A 24,461-nucleotide genomic window follows, 5' to 3' on the forward strand; every position below is an offset into this window, starting at 1 on the left:
GTGCTGTCTGCTAGACTTCCCTCTTTGTTCTAATTAATTGGCAAACTACTGCTAAAGTCATTCATTTCTCAAAACTTATTTGTTTTGCCTCACAACATTTATTTGCACAGCACTACTGTTGTGTACAAAGATTACGCTTTAATGGAGTTCAGAACACCCCTTCACAGCATGCATTTCTGTTCAGTCCAAAGAATACAATACACCATATACACGAGTCTCTAACTTAAATTAATCGTATTTGCTTTTACCCTGCTTGATTACTCTTTATGTGCTTTCTTAAAATCATGTGATTTTTACTCATTATTTTGACTATTTTAATTACTTGTTTTCACAGTATATTTACAAGGATATTCCGCAGCCCTTTTTAAAATAGTTTGTATTACTTAATTGAAATAGATTTATTTTTACAAGAACAAATTTAAGAAGACAGTCTTTTTAGATCTCAGGCGTATATTTAAGTAAAAGTGAGTCAAAACCAGTAACTCCACACTGAACCCTTTAGAACTTGGGACACTGGAGAAAACGTTGGTGCTGTTTCGGCAAGTCTGGATGTGAACATACCCATGTGAAGGTCTGTTTTATAGGCCATCTTGGCTGCAGCCATGCAAAGCACAGCAGGAAGACACCTCTGCAAGGGGGTGTATATTTCTGGAGATCAAATAAAGCTGTCCATTGGCAGTGTTGATCTGAACCTCCGCCCAGGTTCGATCTTCAGTGCTAGCTTACAGACACAACAGGAAAAAGAAAGGGCTTTAAGACAAGTAAGCATCAGCCACAGTAAGGCTGAAATCTCTAACCTTGGCAGAGGTAGAGGACATCAATACTGACCCGCTCAGACCTGGTGCAGTCAGTCTTGGAAATTCATGGAGGCAGCAGCCAGACCAATCTGTCTCGGTCAGGGTGAAATAACCATGAAGATGTCCCCATGCTGGCTTAAGCAGACTGTAGAGCCTCCAGCAGATCCTGGCATTCATTCAAGCAGTCCAAGTCAGCTGCTACGCTATCAATACTCCAACTAGCTAGAATAAGCTATGGTAACGTGTCTGCTCACAGGGCAGGCCCATTTCAGGACAGAAGTCTCGAGGTAGGTCTGTCCCGCAGCCCACATACGGCAAGCACCGAGTCGGCAAACTGCAACGGTGCAGAGCCCAGCACGGGCTGCAGGCTCCGCTTGAGAAGCTGCCCCAGCCCTTCAGCAGCTGCTTTGACCTCCAAGTGCGCTGATAATAGCACCGACACCAAGGAGTTTGAAGGGGGTGTGGGTGCTGGGGGTGTTCTACAGACTCTTGCTAGCCAAAGGGAATGCACCGTCTATACATCTACTGTGCTGGTTGTTTCCCTGAGGACAGTGAAACAGGCCAGGGCAGAGGAATGCCTGCAAAGAGCAGTTCACAAGGGGCAAGAAAGATGAAGCTGTGTTTTGTATCTTATCATTATTATTTAAGTGACCAGTTAAGGCAAAGCCTGTAAGTGACAGATAGGAATAACTCCTACCTGATCTGAAAATGGGAGCCTCAGTGACTTCCACATATACCGCAGATAAGCAGTATCTTGCTTGGTCATAGATGCACGTATTAACACTGCTATTATTGCCAGTGTCTGAGAGGGCAGCTGCCCCCATCGGCACATCCAACAGATGCACAGATGCTACTGGTACCTCTGCTTGCTAGATAAAGCCAGCCAGTAATATCAGCAGTCTCCAAGCTAGCTTTATCTAACTAGCATGGATACTAGTGACATGTGAGGGGCATGCAGGTCTCAGGAGCTGCCCTCACAGATACTGGCAGTAACACTGTCAAATGCTCAGTTAAGGGTGGAGATGGCTGCTGCCAAACATTTTAAATGCAGAAAGAAAGCCAAGTTATTTATCTCATTTTATTTACAGTAATAGGGGACCGTTGAACAGCATGTAAGTACACTACAATAAAATCAATAGAGAATATTAAAAGCAGAAATAAAGATCAGCCAACCTGAGGAAACTACTACCTTGAATGAAAGGATCTAACAGGAGGGCAAACTGAACAGCTCAGGAAAACCAACCCACCAAAACAAAAGGAGACAATTCCCAGGTTTGATTCAATAAATCCTGAGCCTTTCACTGAAACAAACTGCCCTTGACATGATGGTTTCTCTGAAGCCTTTACAGGGAATTTTGCTCAGCAAATACTGAGACGGGACTTCAGGATTTAGGTCCCCATAATACAGAAGAAAGGGTGATCTATTGAAGTATGCCAAAGCATGAGTTCCGAAAGGATGAAGAGAAATTCTAGTGAAATTAACTAACTGTAAGCCATACCCTGAAAAAGTGAGCTCTGCATTTGAAAAAGTTTCATAATCAAGGACCTGAAAATGCATAAACTGTACTGATCTCAGGTGAATATAATTCCAGAATCTGATTCACCTACACTGTTGCTGTAGGACTGGAAGCCAAAGAGAATATCTATCAAGTCAGCAAGTCACTCTGTCCCTTCTGAGGTCAACATGAGTTTTGCCGTTGGCCTTAAAATGGTGGCAGAAATTTTGCCCCCATATAGAGAGATGTTGGATTTCTGAATATAGGCTAATGCTCTCCTTTCGGATGTAAGCAATAGATGGCTGATACTCTAAGTTAGCGTGACTGAAAGGTTTCTCTGTGGTAAAGATACTCAGATTCTGAGACAAAGTTAATGGCCAGAGCTCAAGTCTGACTAGAAAAGCTGTTATCTGGATCACTGACCCAGGTTAGTCCAGTTTGTGAACGATTTATATGATAATGTACCAAGAAATCTGTTTTTAAAAAGCCAAAAATGTGTTTTCTGTCAGGCTGATTTCTGTCTGGTTTAACTGGACTGTAAATGAGCTCTCTAAGATAGCTGCCATTAGTGGAGGTTAAGGCAAAAGCCACTGCTATGCTTTGCTGACTATCCTCTCAGCCATCGCCTGCTCTCCTCGGGTTGTTTGGAAGGGCTGCGTTAAACCGGCTACCTCAGCTCTTTCTGCAGTATTTCAGACAGCCGTCATTGCAGCAATGGGTTAGAGACCTCACCTGGCTTGTTTCTAACCAAAGACTATAAAATTGGGAGGACAATGCAAAGATGGAAACTCGTAAGCAGGTTGAAATATTTAACCTGAAACTTTTCTCAAAATTAGAAATTTTGAATGATCAGTGTACAGTGGTGGCTTTTTTTTAACTGTCCTTTCCTTCATCTTTCCTTCATTCTTTTCTGTCACTGAATATCTTTAAAATGAATGATCTGAAGGATCTATACTTTCCAATTTGCTGTTTCTCTATTAGTATTTTTTCTTGTTCTGCCACTTCTCAAAACTTTTATGTCTCTGTCAAAGTTAAAGAACAGAAAGAAATTTTAAGAAGAACACAGTCAGTCTCTTGGCTGGTAACCAGAGGGTCCCAAAAACTTCAGCTGCACATTCCAGTTCCACTGATCCCAAATAATTGCCCGGCTAATTGAACTGGAAGTGGTTCACATTCCAATTCATAACTGCTAGGCCCAAAGAAAAGTGTGAGTAATAAAAAAGAACTGTGGTCATTGCTCATACTGAGAGCGGCCTGTGCAGTAGAGAAAGAGGGGTAGGAAGAGGGAAGGTCCAGTGGGGAAAAATTAGAAGTCAACTTCAAAGAGTTTCTATTAAGGCTGTAAATTAATATTTGCATAAAAGAGAGAAAGTGTTAAAATCTGAACACACACACACACACACACACACACACACACACACACACACTTGTGCATTTAAAGGAGATGCTTATTCCACATCACAGTTCAGCTAAAAATTCTATGCCACAGGAAGCAGTAATTATTCCGGCTTTGCATATTGTAAACCTGGTCACTGTCATTCTTCCTTTGCCTCCACATGCCTCAATGCCACATTTTCTACAATCGTGGGGAGATTGCCTTGGCTCTCACTCAGCTGGCTCAGCTAATGCAATTCACAGGCCTTCAAATGTAAGCTTGTAAACTATTTAGTTCTTTTTCTCTATAACAGCTTGTCTATTAACAGCTCATTCAATGGAGGAGGGAGAAGAAGCTAGTGAGACCTCTTTTGGTATTGTTCAGCAGTGACCCTGGCTTTCTCAGATTGGTAGCCAATACTCACTAAACAGTGTTTGTCAGTACATGTTGTTTTGCTGGATAATAGTATATTGTGCTCGCAGCAGTCTGTATTAGTAGCAGGTAACAATGAGCTGGCAAAGTAAGTCTCCTGTGTGGCATGGTAAGGTCATAAGAATGATGTACAAAAATCCAAGAAAAAGCTCATTAGGATGGTCTGATGCTACAAAACCTGTGCCACCTTGAGAGATCTCTGTCAGCACTTCCCTTTGTGCATTGTTCAGGAGCCTCATCACTGCTGTGTCCTCTGGGTTGAGATGGATTTGGGGAACGAGGATGGTTCACCCCGCAAGATACGTCACATGATTTTCAGGCCGTACGTCCACTGCTCATGGCCTGTACTTCATGAAAGGTGTGTTTGTCAAGATGCCAGGCTCATTAAATCCCAGGACAGGTTTCATCAGAGACTGCCCACACCATAGTCCATGTGCATTATTCCTGTAACTATATGGTGGAAGGCTATGCTATACATTGCAATGAAAAATGTGATATTGAAATGGCTGAAGCCTGCTCCAGCACTGTTGTTCCATTTTCACTGTGCTGAGATAACATGTTGCCATGCCATGCAATGAACGTACCACACCTTCTGCTTTCCAAAATGATTAAATAAAATCTGTAGTATTTTATTAACTGATGGCTGAGGTTTCTCAAACTTTTGTTAGTGTTCTATACGGAAATACCAGGCAAGTTGGTGTCTTAAACAGTGTTTAATAAAGACTGTGTGCTTGTCGCAGATTTCCGCACCAACAAAATCCTTCTCACCTTACTTATAAGCAATTCATTTATAGAAACATCATAGTTCAGGCTTTGTTTTTTTGCCCTGCCAAGTGTTGCAGATCTTGTGTTATCTCTCAGACAAACTGACAAAGCTGCAGCACAGAGAAATCAGGTTTCAGAGCGAGTGATTTATGAGATATGAACCTTTCCGTGCGTGCGGAGAGACTCCCCCGTGTGGTACGAGCGCTCTGGCCGCTGCGGCTGAGAGCGGCTCCGCTCGCCGGGCTGCCGGGGCTGGCCGGGCGACGTGTCAGCAGTTAACATAATTAAATGTGGCCCAGTGAAGACTCCCATGTTCAGAAGTGGCCATCAGTTTGCAATTAATGTTGACCGCTAGAGAATAATGTTGTTCTGTTGTGTTTCTCCTGCAGAAAAAGAAGCATAATATTTTACTAACTGTGATGCTTTGGGAAGAATTATGAGGCCTCATATTTCGTTACCATGAATTAGTCTTACAACTTTATTCTCAGTTTCCTTCTTCCCCAACAACGTGCCTTAAGGTGATACCTTTAAGAGATGCTAAAATCTATTTGGACATCATTAGTTATTTTAAAACCTGGAACTATAAGTTCATGTTGATTAACAGAACAGTTCAAGGTTCTAAGCACTTTTTAATTGTACTCCTCTTTAAGGCATTTATGATAAACATTCCCCTTTTTGGCTCAGTTCTGAAAGCCTAGTTTTCAGTCCGGAATGGAATGCTTTTACCCAATACCCCCATAAAAAAGATTGTTAATTAAAATTTCTTCTAGTATCTATTGTATTTTTTAAATATATTTTCTTGGGCATGGGCCAGAGGAAGCAATTGTGTTCTTCCAAATTAAAGGACTTGACTCTGCCCTATATTATACTGGCTCAAATCTACCTGTCAGCTGGATGAAGACATGGTAGATTTACACCAGCGTAGACGAAGGGAGAATTTGGCCCAAAGTGTTTATTGTTCTCTGGAACTTGGCATCCTCTTCTCCCATGCTCCTCCTGAAATCAACATAAAACAGATGCTGAAATTCTAAAACATTTTAAACCCTCCTATACCGTAGCTGTGAGCACAGTGCATTGCAACCACTAGACCTTGATGGCACAAAGATATGCATCATGAACATGAAATCTGGGTAGAAAAGATAAGGGCACAGCCTTGCAACACTTCCAAAGTAGCGAAACATTGTAGAAAGTAACAACTGCATTTTTGTGGTATTTGGTCACATCCCTCCTCGCATTGGCAAAACTTTGTCTTGGATCCAAGTAGGTGTAGTTCCAAGAAAGTGAATGCCCAGTCATTTACATCAGTGGAGTTGTGCCCAGCTACAGTGGATCTATATACGATGACAATTGAAACAATGAATGAAAATCATTTCAGTTGCATTAGGGATGTAAGCTGGCAGGGGTATGGATTAGTGCTTATTCAACTTTTTGGACAGCATCTTTACACTTCCAGGAAACCCTTTTTAGACCAGGCATCAAAAGGAGACAGGATGAACTCCAGCAAGACAGTCTGCAGACAGGTAGCTCATGCTCGTGACACTGATCTTTGGCTAGAGAGTAAGGGAATGGAAAGCAAAACTGGAGAAAACAGAGGATACTTACTTCATGGTTGTGCTGTACTGGCAAATCTCAGTGGCCTAGATATGTTTTTGTTGTTCAGCTATTTCCATCAGTGCTTATGGGTATGTATTGATCTGACTAGCACTCGTGTCTGTGGGGTCACTGTGGGTATCTGATTTTGTCCCTTTCTCTGAAAGGTTTATTAATATTGACACTTCTTCATTTAATTGGGGCATTGGCTATGGAATCCCTTTTTAATGGAATCGTATTAGCTAATGTACTGCCTGTCCACACTCAAATCCAGAGTGCTTCACACAAGCCCATATTCGAGTAACTGATAATGTTATAGGAAAAAAAAAAAACCCAACAAACACAGATCTGTGAAACCAGAGAGGAATGGCAAAGACAGAACTATGCTGCAATCTGCAACCTGCATTTCTCTATTGCAACACACGGGGCCTAAAATAAAGTAAGAGTTATTTGTCCCTGTAACACACAAATATTACTTCTTCCCTTGTTCTGTTAAGGCCTCCCCCGCCCCCCGCCAGGGGCTGCATTAATTTCTGGAATGTAATTATTTGCATATATACAAGCTGTTGTAAGATATTACCAATTTAAAAAGGCAGCCAGAACCGACAAGTTTGCACATCATCTTAGGCCTGCACTCAAAAAGAATGTATCTCCACAAGAATATGCATTTGTCAAATGTTCCGCTTTAACTTTCTCTTCCTGCCTTAAACAGATTTGGAGACTGGTTCTACTATTTAGAGAAGAGGGGTTTTTTTGCCTTAAAGTGCTCTCCTGGGATTGGCTAGGAAAGTATGTTTTGCAGTGTGCTTGATTGGTCTTCATTGTGGAGCAATTTCAGAGGCCTGGCTTTGGACACCATTTGCAATGGGTTTATATTAGAAGGTCACGTCTTGTTACAGAGCCATTATTGCCTCTCCCCCTTGGGACTATTGCACGTCTGTGACTTTACCCTTCACAAGTAGGTTCTGACACATCTTTTTGACATCCATGCAGGAAGGCAGGAACATGTTGCACTAACTCCTTTGACAGAAAGTAGCAGTGAAATGGAAGAGGAGGAAAGGAATAGCAGAAATTCCAGCTTCAATAAATGTATTCATTCTCACTGATTTACTTACAGGGGGAAAGGTGGAGTCTGATGTTTTGGTTGTAATGCACGAGGCCTCTAAAAGACTAGATATCCCATTGTGATACTGGCTTTCTGCAGTTCTCTGGAAGACAAGGGGTCTGCAAGTTGAGGTTATTAGAGACAAAAAGACTGCTTATATTAACTGTGTCTATAATATGTCTAGGTTCAGCACACTGCACCCATGCTGTTCCTTACAGCAGCTTATATTCAGCCTGAGTTCATGCTGCCTACAAACCCTGCCTGTCCTTGAGTCAACTTTACTGTGTAGAAAAAAACCTGACAGTTGCAGTTATCTCCCTGGCAAGCTGCGTGATAGTGTTAGAAACATTGAGGCTGGATAGAGCCTTCCCAGTCAAAAGGATTTTTGCTTTTCTGCAACTGATGTTCCTAAGACTTTAATTGAACTCAAATATTATTGAAACCTACAAACAATTTTTGAACAAAATGAAAGTTTGTAAGTCTGTTGTCTCATTAGTTTGCACCTTAAGTTCTGCAAAGGCAGTGTGTTCCTGGTGAGCTACTTACATGGCAACAGACAAGCAGGACAATAAGATGGGTCTTCCATGCTCATCCCTCAGCTCCAGTCATTAATATGCTTGCTCTGCTCACTGCTACGCTGATAATAGATTTTCTTCTTCTTTTCTTTTAACAGGAGAGGATTTGTGAATTAAACACACGCTTACAGCCCTAGCAAGGTCATACCACAAGACTCTGAACTACAGCTGCTTTTGAAAGAGAGAAACTCATTGCTGCTCAGTCTGATCCTCCACACACTTTTACAGAACACAGTAATTTTGAGGCCATTTCTGGAGACAAAAGAGCTGTATGACTTCTAGATTAAGATGAAGCTTTCAAGTAGGTATTTCAGCATGTGACCAAGTGTCTGTTATGAATGATTTAGCCTAGGGGTACCCTAAGGTGGAGGTTCCTTTTATAGACCACAGGAAAATAAATGTATGGGTCTTCCAAAGAACCCTGTGCAAAACCCTGTGGGACGCTGCCCAGACAGGACACCTTGGAGCATCACTCAAGTCAGCGCTCTGATACCCTCATTCATGTAATGCTGGTACTGCTACAGATGTGCAGCCTAACAATACTTGCAGTAATCTCTGACCTATGGCCCATGTCTTTACCTAGAGTTTGCATCACCCATCAACATTTTTCATATGTTTTGCTTTACCTGCTCCTCTGGGTTAATCTATTTTTATGTCCTCATAAATCAAACAACACAGCCCATTGCTATGATTATATCAAAATAAAGCCGTCTTTTTTTTTTAACTCACAGCTACTTTGCTTGCCGTCCACCTCGGTTTCTCAGCAGGTTCTCAGATGCCATGTTAAGATTTTCAAAGCCTCACAGCATACTGTGAGAAGAATGCATCTGTCCTGAGGCTACAGTAAAGTAACTCTGCAATAATATAATTTACGAAACTCCAAGTTCAGCATTCTTTTTTTCCTTTGTATGCAAAGCTAGACAGGAACTAGGGCTGTTGAATTAACTTGGAAGTTTATACCTCACATTACTTATAATCTGAACTGTAGCTGTTTCTCAGGTACTTCACGTTGATTTATCCTTTCAGGGCTACATCCTCATCTGGGATTTTCCCCACAGGTTAACTATTCCGGTGAGGCTGGCTGGATGTAAATCAGTGAAAACTCATCCCTTTCTTTCTAAACACAAAAAAGTGTAACTTTCTATATCCGATTTTTTCTTTGATTTTTATTTCTCCAATCCTTTATATAGTCATTATAGATGTTAAGAAGCCTGTTTTGGAAATGATTAATGCTATTAATATTTTTCTAATTCAAAAAACCCTCTCATCTTTGAACTTCTTGCAATATTATTCTGCTTTCTTCAGCTTTCCACTAATTCAAACATATGACAAATGCAAGTCTTCGTTTCGGTTTTCTATTATTTCTCATGTCTGATCAAATAAATTAACAGACTTTCATTTCTTTCCCAGGAGTGATGCCCATATGTTGATGAAGGCAGCATAAAAATATTACCTGTTCAAACAGGAGGGGAAAAAAAAGATAAAAGTCATCTTTTATTCACTGTTCCATGCAAGCCAGAGATGCTGATCTTATTCCTCTCACCTTGACAGCGCCCACCATGTTTAACGGTAAATATTGCAAGATTTGCAGAACACCCATCAATCATCTGGTTTAACTGCACTGTATTATAATGTCCCTTTACAATCTCTTCATACAGTAGCAGTTATTTTAATCGCACCACAGTACTTCAGTCATTGGGAAAGAATCAGCTGTCCTGTTGAATGTACACGCTCCCCAGTCACGTGGCACCAGTCCGGCAGAGCAACATGCTGCTAATGCAGTTTTCTCTGTTTGGATAGTTAAAGATACATCTCCAGGCCAATTTGTACCTGTGTACTGTTGATAGACAGTGTGCCGCAGGCAAAGAGATACTGCAGGAAATGGATTCTCATTTAACCGTGTTTAATTTTGTTCTCTGGATCTCCATCATACATCTTTCCATTTCTTTGCCCACCCAAATTGCTAATGTGAAACAAAGCTACTTCCGTCACGACGGCTCCTAAACTGATGTGTGACGATGCAATGATTGATTTGCCACTCCAGGAAAAGTGGGTCATTGTACATGTTGTACCACAGCATGCTGAACCAAGCCGTCCGTGCCGACATTGGCGTTTCACAGATTTGTTTTTAAAAGTTCAGACCTGAGGGGACTCCAGACTGAACACTTCTGGGTTTTGATGGGAGCACTGCCATTCTAAAATCTTCATTAGCAGCTTACAGGGGTCTGAAGTCATCTGTGCTCCTCATCAGACAGTATTCTGCATCTTACTTTCATGTTTTCTCTGAAAGTGGAAAATGTAGAATTCCTCCAATTCCAAGATATGGGGGCAGTTTCAGATTTGTCACTTTCCAGGATAGGAAACCCTAAACTAATGTAAAAATATATTTTAAATACAAAATGGTGTAATTAACAGCTTTTGGAAAGGATTTTGAATCAATGAGAAAAACACTGATGCAAACTGCTCTTTGAAAAATATCTATTACTTTTATTCTTCTTTTGTGAGATTGCAGTAGTGTTTAAGAACTTTTCTCATGTAATAAGACCTGTTGAACCTCACTGTAAGATTGCCTTGGACAATACCGGGGTGCCATCATTTGAAGAGGTTAAGCCTCCATACTGGGGGAGAACCTGCCTATCTCCCCATTGCATTAGATCAGGAAAGTTAGGAATCCATTGCTGAAAGGGGAATATTTTGCAGGTTTTTGTGGAGCAGCCCAATAAGTAACTGAGCACAGATGCCACTGCAGAATCCAAAAGGTTAAGGCAGGTGGGGATTTGATTTTTGTTTTTCATAGGAGCAAAAAATTCACAGAGATTTAACTCTTAAAATTTTATCTTTCTTTTTATGAGAGTTGAAACTAACCTTCCAAATCCACCTGTTTTGGGAAATGATTTAATGAACAATAGGTTGCATAAGAACTTTCTTTAGGGCCTATGCATTTTTTCCTCTGGTTTAGATAAATCCTCATGCAAGCACCTTTTCCAGTCTTTGCACTCCCCAAAGGGTGGTGCCCTCAAGAGCAGAGAACATCTAATCAGGTCCTTAAATCCTTACCCTGGTAAAATCCCTATTGGGATAAACACTTTCACCTAGTAAGGACTGCACTCTTAACTTCCAACTGTAATTTCCAGCAGGCACAACTTGGGATGTGGAGAGAAAATCAAAGGAAAGTCTATGAAAACACAGCGCCCCCTAATTAGGGGCCCTTCCGCTGCAGCATAATCCATTGATTTGGCACCCTGTGCTGCGTGGGGTAAACCTGGATGGACACAAAGCCACAGCCGCTTCCAGAAAAGTCGGAGCGCAGCAGTGGTAAGTACCCAAACCCTGAGGGCTCTGCTCTAGCGATGCCTAAGTTGAGGCAAGGGAAGAGAAAATCACTGCCGTTCCACTGAATAAATACGGCTTCTGAATTTTCCTACTCTGTTTCTCCTCCTGCCGCCCATCTCCTCTCCTCTGGAAACACCACAGATGTGGAAGCTTTGCAGGTAAACAAGGAGGAGACGGTGACAGCAAATGACAGAGCCAGAGCTGAGCACAGCACACACTGATAAACCCCTGCCAAACCCTTTCCCTTCTGAAACAGAATCCCCGTAATGGAAATAATTACCAAAGAAACAGACAAAAACTACTTCTGAATGAAATTTAAGCTTCAGCAGACCACAGAATCGCCAGGAAATGCCAAGTACAAGGCACCATCCCTTCATCCTGAATTCACACCATTTTCTGCTTCTGTTTCCTGTGCAAAGTTATCAATCACTCAGAAACTGCTGTCGGGGGGAGGGTGCATGTGTGTGGATCAAGATTTGGATGCAGAGTGCCTTGGGACAGCCTTCACCTGACTCTGCAAAAATATCAGACAACTATCTCATTTTGAGGGGGCTCCCTGGAAATACGTCGTGTAATGCACAATACTGGGGGAAAGAACAGCAGTTTTGTGGGGCACCTCGGGCAATACCCAGAATGATGCATATTACTGGGGGGAGAAAAAATTGTGATTTTGGAATGGGTAGAGGAGATCAGTACTGTACTCAGTACAGTACGGGGGGTGGGGGGACGCACAAAAGGTGTGTGATTTTTGGGACACCTCTGCCAACACCCAAAATGATGCATAGTAGTGGGGGACAAAAAAAGCTGTGGATTTTGGTGAGAGTTTCTGGCAACGTGCAGCACAGCACTAAACAACAAAAAAGCGGTATGATTTTGTGGGGGACCTCTGGCAATATGCAGTACCGAGGGGACGGAGGAGAACGAGATGATTTCGGGGGGGGAGGGGACTGGTCACCCCTGGCAATGATGCACATAACTGGGGGGGGGGGAACACACACGACAGGGGGGACACGGACACCCAACACCGAGCCCCGTCCCCCTGCAGCACGCACCGAGGGCGCCACAATGACACCAGTAACTTCCCGCAGAACCCGCTCGGGTAAGAGCGCAAAATCCCAAATCCCGAGCGCCGAATTACCTCTCGGCTCAACGGCCCGCTTCCCCCCGCCTCAAACCGCCCCCTCCCTCCGCCGACACGCGCTCCGCGGAGAGTGCGCGGGGCAGCGGCGCGGGTGCGGGGCGCGTGCACGCGAGAGCGCGCGCCCCGCGGCCGCCGCTGCCGCTTTAAGGGCGGCGGGGGCGCGCCTCCGGGGCGCCGGGCGCGCCGCCGCTTCGCCTCGCCGCCGCGCCGCGCTCCCTCCTCTCTCCCTCTCCCTCGCCCCGCTTTAAAGTCTCCGCCAGGATCCGGGCTCGCCCGCCACTTCCTGTACGGCAGGATGGAGCGCGCCGGGGCCCCGGCTGACCGCCGCCCGCCCGCCCGTGCGCGGAGGCGGCTCTGAGCGCCCCGTCCGCGGCATGCCGCGCGCCCCGCCGCCGCCGCCCGCCTGAGCCGCCCCGCGCCGCCCCGCGGGGGGACCCCGCGCCCCGCCGCCTCCCGCCTCCCCCCGTGCCGGGGTGGGTTTCCCCCCACCCCCCCAACCCCGCGTTGAGGAGGCGAGCGGGAGCCCCCCGCTTTCTCCCGCAGGAAGAGGGGTGCGGGGAGAAACTTATTTTCAACAAGTTTGGGTTTTTTTTTTTCTTTTTTTCTTCCCCCCCCCCCCCCCTCCCCTGTGCGTTAATTATTTTAGCCCCTCTCCCCTTTCGATGTGCGGCTTTGGACATGCGGAGGCTACTGCAACCGTGTTGGTGGATCTTTTTCTTGAAAATCACCAGCTCCGTGCTCCATGATGTGGTGTGCTTCCCCGGTGAGTGAGCGTGGCCGGTTGTGGAGGGGGCGGGTGTGGGTTCCCGCTGCCTCCGCCGCACGTGTCCGCGACCCCCGTGGGGTCCCGGCGGGGCACCCCGCCAGCGCGGAGGATGCGCCAGGTCGCGCCGAGGGGCCCCCATTTTTCACGGGGTGGCTCCAGCATTGGGTTCCCCCCAGCCCCGCAGCACCCTCCCGGCTGCGGGCAGCGCTGCCCGCGAGTGGGGCCGTGAGCGGTGCACGGGCTCGGTTCCGCGCTCCCGCCGCCGTGTCCGCTCTCTCCGGTGCATTGCAGCCCCCGGCGGCGTGGGGCGGGCGGAGGGGCTCCGTGCGCGCTGCCCTTCCTTCGCGGCGCTGCCTGGGGGGGCTCCCTTTGTGCTGCGGGACCGCCGCCCCGAGGGCAGCGGGACTCCGCGCTCCGCTCCCTCGCTGCAGCCCCCCGTCCCCCGCCAAGAACTTAGTTGTGCGCGGCTCTCTGCCCTCCCCGCCCCACTCGTGTCCGCCGTGGGTCTCTCGCCCTGCCGGCGCCCTGACCTTGGCAGGGCGGGGGGAAGTGTGTGTGCGGGGGGCGCGGGGCTGCGCGCCCGCTCCGCAACCACCACCCCACACCCGAGGGAGAGGCGTTACGCGGGCGCGGGGGGAACCGTGCTTTCCGCCCGCCCCCCCCCCCCCCCCGCAACTCCCTCCTTTCTTTCGCACCCCGTGGCTTGTGTCTCTGCATCGCCCTCGCCCCCACCAAAACGCAGGGGCCGGGTGGGCGCTTGCCCCGCGGTGGGACCCCGTGTGTCGTGCCCGTGTCCCTCCCCCTTCCTCCCACAGGAGCGCCCCCGGCCCGGGGGAACTCGCAGCGCCCGCGCGGGGCTCCGGCTGGCGCCGGCTCCGCCGTGCCCCCGGCCGACCGCTAGGGGCGCTGTCGCCCCGCCGGCGCCCCCGCGGGGCCGCGCGCCCCCCTCCGCCGGCGCGCGGCGCGGGCCCCGCCTGCGCGCAGCCCCCGCGGAGCACCCCCGGCTGCCTTTAGGGTGTCGTGTGTGTCCCGCACCCCGCCTTCTGCGGCTGAAAGGCTCTTCCTGCAAACGCCTTTAGCATCCCCAAAAAAGTGGTGTATTTATGTACTTTTTCCCGGGCTTCCCCCCCGCTCCTGGCAGTGATGGGGCGGGGGGGGCCGCGGAGTGGGGTCCGCGGTGGGGTGTGACCTGCCTGGGGTGGGTGAGATGTAAGCGGAGCGAGCCCCTGTGTCCTCCCGTGAGGTCCTCGCCCCGCGACTCCTCCTGTCCTTTCTGGGGGCTCCTGATGCAGCCCGGGCTGTCGGCTGCGTCCAGGTGTGCAAGTGCGAAAAGAAGGAATTAAATTGTGGAAGCTTTATAGGAACTTCTGCTTTTGTTTCCCATCCCCCCCTTTTTTTTTTCCTTTTTCTAAAATATACTTATTTTTCTAACCCCAAACACGGCGATAAGCAGATAGACCCATCGTATCCCAGTCTTTCCAGCAGCTTCTCACATGGTAAAATGACTTGAAGCAAAAAGAAAATAAGTTGGAGAGAGGGTTAATACCTCTGCAGCTCTTGAAGAAACATTTATCTTCTTTGTATTGATTTCTTCTCAATTTCAGCCCTCAGAATGAAGCCTTTCTCTCTGGTTCTGATATATATTGTACAGTAATTACATCTAGAAGGCAGGCTCCAGGAACGCTTTAGGAAAACAAGCTATGATGTAGGTTTAATATGACAGTATTGTACGACTTGCTGATTTAGATCAGTGATGTTTGAACCAGCTAATATTTGCATTATGGTTTGACTATAAAGATGAATGCAAGCAGAGAGGAGTTGGTCTGTGGACATTGGCTGCATATAGGTGAAGTCTCGAAGCCGTAAAACGTCTGTGTAATATTTAGGAATGTTTCAGGGCTGCTCATCGCTCAGGGCTTGCTTGGAAAGCAAACTATTTTCCAGAAGGGCTTTTATGCATTTAGTTTTCGTACAGAGCTCCCGTGTTAGACCTCAGTGACTGCCATACTCTCTTATGCCTTCTTCTGAAAAGCAGTAATATCTGGTGTGCGTGCGTGCAAGGGGGTGGTAAGTGAAACATCGTGATAAACGGGACACTCCAGACTGTGATCCGGTACATCAGAGATGCCCGAGGCTGGAAAGCTGCAGGGAGGATCTCAGTGGACTATAACAGGACATCGGTGCTGACAACATCCAATGGCAAATCATCGGAATTTGTGTTGGCGGGGAATCCCGGCTAGATATTAACTGTTTAGTATCTACCACAAACGTTTCAGTACCTTTTCATGGCATTTTCTAGAGAGGATTAGAGAATTAATGTATTTGTTATTTTATGTGTTAATTTACAAGCATCTTTCTTCCCTCCGCTTCATATCTAGCTCTCTTTAAATGAAAGAGAGGTCACTATTTTCTCCCCTGCAAATCACTTTACTTTGTGAAGAAACATAAAGGCTATTTTTTTCCTTTGTTCAGCAGCAATAAATGAACCATGTAGAAAATAAGTCTTTGCGGTATTCCTTTGTTAGGAGGATTGTAATAGGTTTTCACTGTTTAAGTAGGTATTTTTGTTGCTGTTCCTTTGGTTGCAATAAGAGGAAGGAGTCATTCTTGCACAAAAAATATGTGGGTAAGGTTTTGCTCTTTCTGAAGTGTTAAGTTTAGTGCATTTCTCTGTGGGCTTGTCACTGGTAATTGCATTGCTTAATAAATCAAACTAAGACAAGGTAAGAGAGGTTGTTTCCATGGGGTCTGTTTGCTCATTAATCTAAATTCACAGTACCAAAAATCAGTAAGACATAAATATTAACATTACTATGATATCCTTACTATGTAGTTTTTCATCCGAGAGAGGATAAATATTTTTTTTTTGTAAAGGAAAAACTACACATTTTTGCAGTTCTTAGCTGTTGCTGTGACAATCCTGTCATCTAAGGAGTGACAATTGTTAGCATTCTCTTAGGCTAGATGCATAAATGAAAGTCATTTTCTTGAGTCTAGATTAGCTCTTTGATAATGGATCGAATTGTTGCTGACCTGGTAACTGCCTGTAAATGGGTTTTGGATTTTGAGTCTTCATAGTTCTGAATTGAGAGTTAATTTTGCCTGTAATGTCCTCTGCTTGGAGGAAAAATATACTAGGAGCTTTTCTCAATGTACTAATCAAATGCTACTTCAGATATTTTTAAAGGTACGGAGAAGACTGGCTTTGCTTAGCAAAGACTTTACAGAGGAAGGTGCGTTGTGCACATAGAGAAATACGGAATGTACAGGAGAGGGCCCTCCAAGACTTTATTTAGTCCTGTGGCTTTTATGAAGATGACACTTCTTACATTTTAATTATCCGTTATTTTCAGTGCCTTTTTAAAATATGCTTTATGTTACGGGAAGTTGCTAATGGAGTCCTTGCAAATAAAGAATGTCAAATGAGCCTTCCCAGGCTGTGAGAGCTGAGCTTGCTGGTACGCTTCTGGGGGGAAAACTCAAGGGAGAGCTTTGCTATCCGTTAGCAGGTTTACAGGAGCTGATTCGTGGTTACCAGAGCCTGGACACAGCTTTCAAATGTCTTCAAGTAGTCACAGCAGCTGTGTGCACTAGCAGCCAGAGTAAGAGGCTTCCACAGTTGGGGAGGGACAAAGAGGCATCATGGAAGGAAGGGATTTTGGAGTATTCAAAAAAGAAAGGAGCGCAATTTGAGGGTAACTGGAATTCCCTCAGTCACATTGGGGTGTTTGCAATGTCTACAAAGCCTGTATTCAGGCTGGGGACATTGCTCCTCTTGGAAGACTGAGGGGGGTTTTTGCCTGTGTGCCTGTGAGTTAGGGGATGAGAGAGCAGTAATAGAAGTCCTGTCTCCTCTCCTTTTTGTCTAGGAAATGGGGATGGAAGGGGTTTTGATCCTGTTCAGAAAATGGATGTCTTGGTCAGAGCAGTGAGGAACTTCTGTGAGTCTAGCACAGAGATGTCATGTCGTTCACCTGTCTCTCCTGCATCCACGCTGGGAACCTCAGCTGAACAAATAGGTCCTGCTTGGTCCCATAAAAATCACCGAGAAACACCTATTGATTTCAGTGGGGTGACAGTTTCACTGCCAGTTTCTGAGTCTTTGCAGGGAAAAAGTGTTGTCTGAAGTTATGCACATGCACTCTGTTAAAGCTGTACTGTTATCAAGTTGTGCAAGTTTAATAGTTGGGGTTTGTTTCCAATTACAGAAAAGACAGATAACAGTGAGGACGCCATCCATCTTATGATCAGTGCTCAGGGACTAACATACTTGGAGTTTTCTGAAATAAGATGTTATTAACGTTGACTCTAATTTCAATGTTCAAGTTTCATGGTTAAATTAAAGAAATTACTTCGAACTATTAATCTCAGCTGTCCTTGGAAAAAGTGCTAATCATTTGGTTGCTGCTTTTTGCAGCCAAATGAACATGTGGCATGATGTGCTTTGAAGCCTAAGGGTATAGTAATAGCACTGTACTTTAGCTAATATATAACTTTAATCTGAGAAATCATGAAAAAATGAGACTAATTTCTGTTTGTCTAAGTTACTGTGCTTCCATTTTTAAAGATCAGACTTGCTCCTGCGTGTTGACGGAATTGTAATTACTTATATTTACATGCTGTGCTACTTAAAGCTTAATTCTAAGCAACAATTCGTAAGTATTTTAGGAAATGGAAACTCATCAGTAGAGACAAGATATGGAGTCGTCTGAGGATGCAGATAGGCACCAAATGGGTTAATTTAAGGTTTTATGTATCCCTTCTGGGAACTGCGTGCTACTTCAGGTGCCTAAATATCTTTACAAATTTTTCCCTTCTTCATGAGGTAAAGTCCTGTCAATGTTCCTTCCAAGTGAAAATTGGGGACCTGCACCTTCTTGCACCAGGTTGACAGGAATGTGACTTCATCGATTGCCAGAGTTATTCCCAGGAAGAACTGGCCTGTATCAGCTTTGTAGAGACATGCAGGGGTTGGAAGCAAAGCAGAGAAGGAAGATGTAAATTAATGCACACTTTCATACTTAGTAGAGGAACCTGGGGTGTGGCCAACTGGAGATGCCCAACTAGAGAATAACTTTTGATGAAAGCAGCTAGTTTTTACATTTGTGCGTAAATAAACCTTTAGAGAAAAAAAAATCACAGAAAAATGATCCTTGGTTGCTGTTAATTTTTCCATTACTCAGTATCTTGTGGTAGTGCTGATGATCATGTTATTCGTGTTGCAGGCTACACAAATCCATCCACATTACTTGCCTGGGGGCAAGTCAAACTGGCTGCTTTGTTTTAATGCTGTTAACACCTCTCCAAGGTGATATTGCCCCACTTCAGTGAGGACAGGTGTACTCTTAGATGAACCTGGGCTACACTGGTCACGTTTTCAAATGCTTGCCTTTCCGTGTACCATGTCTTGTTGAGGCACAGCTGCCAGGACACAATGGATTCCTGGCTTATGCCAACATACACGTAGCCTAAGCAGAGGCTCTTCCCACGCAGAAAGTGAACCGATGAACGAGGGTGCCGATTGCTAGCACAGCAGTGGTGATGCTGCGATACTCCATGGGTATGGCTGTTCCTGCTTCTTTTCTCCTTTTCTCTGATGGCTCGCAGTATTAATGGGAAGCTGAAGGAAACGGTGGTGAATAAACTCCCCAGCTGACTGGAGGAGGAGGGAGGACACAGGGCAGTGAGCAAACTAAGACGTTTGTGCAATCACTGTAAGATATGTTTTTATTACACTGAATGAGCTCACCTTATGGCAATTTGAATTAGTCTTCAAGTGAACTATGGTTAAAGTAAAATCAGTTATTACATGGCCTTGTTTTTTTTTAATGTGGTTTTATTATGCATCTCTAAGTTTGCTTGGGAGTTGAAGTACTAGCGTTCTTAATTATCAAGTCATTTGAATAATGATGAACCATTTTCTAGAACTTAAAACTTGACCGCATAGTGCACCTGCCAGCAGGACTGACACATAAAATCTCAATTGACGTGGGTGTTGCAGTTTTCTATGCATAAATGCTGCAGTGATGCCTGAATATGTTTATCCTGTGCCCGTGCCTGCTTTGAGGGACTTTGCATTCATAGCATGGAGGCCTTTCTAAAGAAAATCTAGGTGTTTTGAGACTTGGATGCTTAGCTTAGGAAAGCTGCTTTGAAAAATCCTTTTCTCTGCTTGCAGATATGTAATGAATGAGACCTTGAGCCCGGAAGAGCTGCATTGGCATTTAGGAGCAAAATGTGGGATGTTATTTGGTCTTGTGGCAGCTGTTTTGTTCTCTTTTTCGAAATAAAATGTGCCTGTCTTCCTGACAGAGTGCTGTTAAAGTTCTGCTGTTGGGAGTCAGTTTATTCTGCTGACAGTAAAGGAAAGCTATCTGATAACTCCTTGCAGGCAAAGCGACTAGTTGTTCAGTTTTCCCACACTTCACTCTTTCCATCTTCTGTCCTTGCAGGAGGCTTGTAACAGACATAAAAAAATGCTATAATCCTTGCTTTAATCAAAGCAGTGCCTTGCCATTTCCTTATTCCTATAAAAGCATTCACAATTTGGGTTACTGGTTTTTATCGGTCTGAAGTCTAAGACCTGGAGTTCCTTGGTCAGTTTGTCAAGGTGGTTGAAAGGCAGTGTTCGTTGTCCCAGGGTCCATTAGGACTTCACTGTAACAAGTGGTGGACATGGAATAAGCAGCATATGAAGGGAAAATCACTTGTGCCAATGAACTGGATAAGCGATTTTTCTACTGCAGAGGTAAACGGAAACAGTTCTGTCCTGGCCCTTGCTGATCCTAAACAGTAAGCAAGTTACTTTCTTTGGGCCTCGTTCCATCCTTTAAAACAAGGATGTAACCCCTGCACCGCTGAAGACCAGTGCCTGCCTTTGTGTCAGTTTGGGGTGCTTAGAAATGCTCTGCTCTCCTCAAAAATCTCTTTCTTTTTTTTTTTTTTAAATTTTCTTTAATTTTTTTTCTCATGGATTTTAAAATAACTCATTTTATATCTTAGGAGGTAGTGAAGTTAGTGATACTCATCTCAAAATAGGTAAGTCTTGGCTAAGAGCTATTTAGAGCAAGTTTAGTGATTTTTTTTTTTTTTTTTTTTTTGGATGGGTGTATGTTTATATAAGCCAGTTTAGTTTATATAAGTTTATATAAGTCAGTTTAGTGGGCTCCAGCATGAGGCTGTTGTGTCCATCTGTCCTTCTCCCCTACCCCTCCACTCCCTGGCAACTCCAAGTTGAGACAATAAAGATACCTAGTAGCTTTCAAATAATTAAGTACAGATCTACATTGCTATCACAAGTGAGTTTAGGGTTTAAATTTTCGATAGACGTTCATTGGTATTTTGATTCCTAAAGTGCTTTCAGACTTCTGGAGGTTATGGTATAGATTCACTGCAGTCAAAGTAGAAATGAGTGTTTGTGCAGCATGACAGTCCCTCAGACATTGCAGCCAGTTAGTAGGTAGGCAGAGAGAACCAGTCAGATGTTTCTTCTTGTTGGCCTCCGTGCTACTTGTAACTAGTTTACTTATTATTCTTATGCAGTAGCTCGTGTATTTTGTATTTAAATCCAGGCTTAAAATACAACTAAAATTTGCCTGTTGACAGCAGTTGCATCATATTTTAATTGGTGAGAATTGCTAATGGAGTGTTCAGGTTCTAAAATTAGTTGTTTATTTTTCCTTTCTTCCTTGCCCAAGGGTTTTGCATCAGATTATATGGCTTCTGTATAACTGTTTGTGTACCCAGAGCAACACCTTTGTGCAGTTTTATCTATTTAAGTAAGTGTTAAAAGTATGGGCTCAGTGACAGCAGTTTCAGAAACTGTGATTTTTAAAATTGTTTCTTACTAGATTGTTTATGCATTGTAAAGTGATTCTCTTTTGTTTACTGCGAATTAATTCACTGTTATCTTTGTAAACCTGGGGTGCAAAATGTGCGAGTTTATAATGTTTTATCTTGGCATAATGGCAGGTCCTCAGCTGCTGCAAATTGTGGTAGCACGATTGATGCTACTGTTTCTGTGGCAGCTTTCACCAGGTGAGACTTGCACCGTAACCCTCACTGTGACACTATTCCGAAAAACAACTGTGCATCTTCCCTTCAGTATTTCTGTAGGCTGGCTTTGTGTCAAAGGTGCACAGTTTTGATGCTGTTTTATGCTTCGGGGAGGGTTTTTACTGTGCGGTGAAATGCAAACCCACTTCTTTGTATGATTCTGCTTGCTGTGAAGCAGAGGTGTCCAGTGCTTCTGTTAAAATTCTGGCTTTGGGGAGGGACGCTTGTCATGTGTGTCAGTCCTGGAATTGTTCTGTTGGGCTGTACCTATTTTTATTGACCAAAGCTGTGACTGTTGCAAAGGAATTTGTGAAGTTTTCACAGCTGTCAACAGCTGTCAGTTGTTTGTGGTTTTTTTAAAATCAATTATTTGTTTAATGCCCATTTTGAAGCAATACCCAAATTCTCCTTGAATAGTTACAAAAACAAATAAACCACCCAAAAAGTGGTTGTTTGTATTATTCAGTGTAGCTGTGAAGCTTGAACTGCAAATATACAGCCAGTTTAACAACTGTCTTGTGTTTCACTTTTCTCTACTGAGCCCTCTGATATTTTATCATGAAAATATTTACGTTACAGTAAAACCGTGTTACAATGTCCTGATTAACTTAGTGACCTGAACTCCACGAGCCTTTTGCTATCAGATTTTGTTCAGTCCTTGAGCAATTTTTGTAGCAATCTTTTTTGCCTTTTCTCCAATTTTTTTCAACTTATTTTTAGAAAGGTGCACACCAGAACTGAACACTGGTTTTATTCATATCGTATATGCACGATGCTATTGCCCTTTCTGTTTGTCCAAGGATTTTCAGTGGCCTGTTTTTCTGCCACTGCAAGAAAGCTCATGTTGGTTGTTTGCCTAGTATGACTTCTTGATCATTATTGGGGTCAGTGCTGAACAAAATAGTCTGCTGCTCAGTGGATGGGCCCTGGATCACTAGTTCTTAGGGGTTTTAACTTTATTTTAATAAACTCTTGGAATGGATCTCCTTTTTCTTAATGTGACTTGAACACAGCTACAATGACAATTTTAGCAATAGAAAGACAGACAGCCCTCTCTGAACTTTAGTCCTCTGCAGTCTTAGTTTCTTAGATGCATCCTTTTGTTCTGGTTTTGCTCGTTTCCTTTTGTAGCCCAACAGGTTTTAGGGGAGCAGCAGTCATTGCATCCCATAATAGTCCAAGTACCTGTTGTGGAGTTATCTAAAATGGATATCGTAGGGTTTGGCTTCTGTTGAGCACTGTAAACTGAAATCTTCACACAGCTCCAGAACATGACTGTGACCTTCTGGTCACAGTTATCACCCTTGTGTGATAACACTGCTGTGGCTCACAGTTGAGCTTCATCGGGAACTTATGATTTGGAAGGAACCCCAAGGAGGCTGTAGATTTCTTAGGAATGTGTGTTTTGCCCATCCATTCCCTCACCCCATTAGCGTTACTGATGATGCTGCTGGTTTTGGTAAAAAGTGTTTCTTGTAGTGTCCTCATTTTCTTCTGCTGCTGGATGCAGGTGAGGGGACTGGATATTGAGCTAGTCGCAAGAATTTAGAAGATCGGCTCTGTTACTGTGGCCCTGTTTCCATTAGGGTGGCCTCCCTTGGATGCTTTTAGCTTTCCACCTTGAAGGCGTTTGTTTTGAGCAAACTTGCACCGTGCACCAAATGAGGAAAACCAGTTCCTTCTCCCTCAGCTAATATCCTGTCTGGGAAGAGGCTGGCGTCTGTGAAGGTAGATGGGAAGGTAGAGATCCTTACGACTAGAGGGGGAGTCCAGTCTTCCAAATGTGAGAGTCTTCACCGACACCCACTGAGAAGACCTGATCCATACTGGTCATACCATTGGATCAAGTTCTGGCATGCTGAAAGGACCATAAACTTAATCGTGCTTGATCAATACTGATAGCTCTCATATGCTTTGGGAGGACAGAGTGCAGTCTGAGGCAGGCAGGCCCTGGCAGTATGTGCTGCCCGGAGAGCCGGGAGGAATGCCTAGGTGCTCTGCCAGGAAGGTTTTAACTGGCCTTTAAAGTGATGGACTAGATGGCTGTCAACAGAAGGCCATTCAGTGTTGTTCTGTGCCACACGTGCTCATACTGTGCCCCCCTAAGCCCCCGGTTGCCCCTGCTCTGTGTCCGTGCTTCTTCTGGAGGCTGGAAGGGTAAAGCGAATCTGCAGCTGCTGCAGCCGATGGGAGACTCGTGGTCAAAGAGCTTTTGCTCCGCACGGGAGGGGAGCGTGATGCCCAGTGTTATTACTTGCTAGAGCGTGAAGCCTGCAAGTAATGGTAATACAAATGTGTTTCAATTTGTAACCTGGCCTTCTGTATCAAGATTGGACTACTTCTGTTCTGTTGCACATGTGCATCACTTGGGGAAACATGCTGATAGTACTTAACATTTAATTGCTTCTCTTGATTTTATTTGTAAATTAGAATCTAGAGGATCTGTAAGGGAAAAAAAAAAACCAACAACAAAAAAAACAAAACAAAACACCCTACCAGTATAGCTTAATTGGACAACATTTTAGAGTAACTTAAAAAAAAAAAAAGACTTAGCTTTCCAGCTTTTGGAGCTGAGACAAATGCAAACTTACTTATTGATCCATACATATGATATCATATTTTAACTACTGTCTAAACTGGAGGTCATCTCTATACTAGATTGCCTAAGAATCTGTCTATCTTATCGCATCTTGTACTCATTTATAGTTGTTTCCATTTCTGGCTTTGTTGGAGAGACAGCTAGTGTTTCAACCTAAATTAAAATCAATAAGAAGCAATTTCGTTTGTTTTTTAACTACTAGAGGAGGCTTTTTTTTTTAGTAAACCTCTATGTTCAGCTAAGTCACTTGGTTCTTTCCATCAAGATAATTGCCAGACCTCATTAATTCCTAATTTTTGCATATGTAGGAATGGGTTCATTTTCCAGTGTACCTAACAAAATGTCAAATATGATTTAAAAATAAACATTTATTTTAAATCATCACTGCGAAGTAAATACAGTAAAAAATACTTGGCAATTAAAAGTAAAGCA

General features: G+C 44.2%; 1 protein-coding gene across 1 annotated transcript in view; it reads left to right on the forward strand.

The window, feature by feature from the left end:
* Positions 1–12,864: 12,864 nt before the first annotated feature.
* Positions 12,865–24,461, forward strand: part of PTPRG (protein tyrosine phosphatase receptor type G) — a 415,376-nt gene continuing 403,779 nt past the window's right edge. Inside the window, exons 1-2 of the mRNA XM_074602189.1 lie at positions 12,865–13,082; positions 13,256–13,372. Of these exons, the coding sequence (XP_074458290.1) occupies positions 13,288–13,372 (85 nt within the window). The 5' untranslated portion in view covers positions 12,865–13,082; positions 13,256–13,287. The remainder of the gene's footprint in view (positions 13,083–13,255; positions 13,373–24,461) is intronic.

Source organism: Larus michahellis, chromosome 10 (assembly GCF_964199755.1).
Source record: "Larus michahellis chromosome 10, bLarMic1.1, whole genome shotgun sequence".
Classification (NCBI taxonomy): Eukaryota; Metazoa; Chordata; class Aves; order Charadriiformes; family Laridae; genus Larus; species Larus michahellis.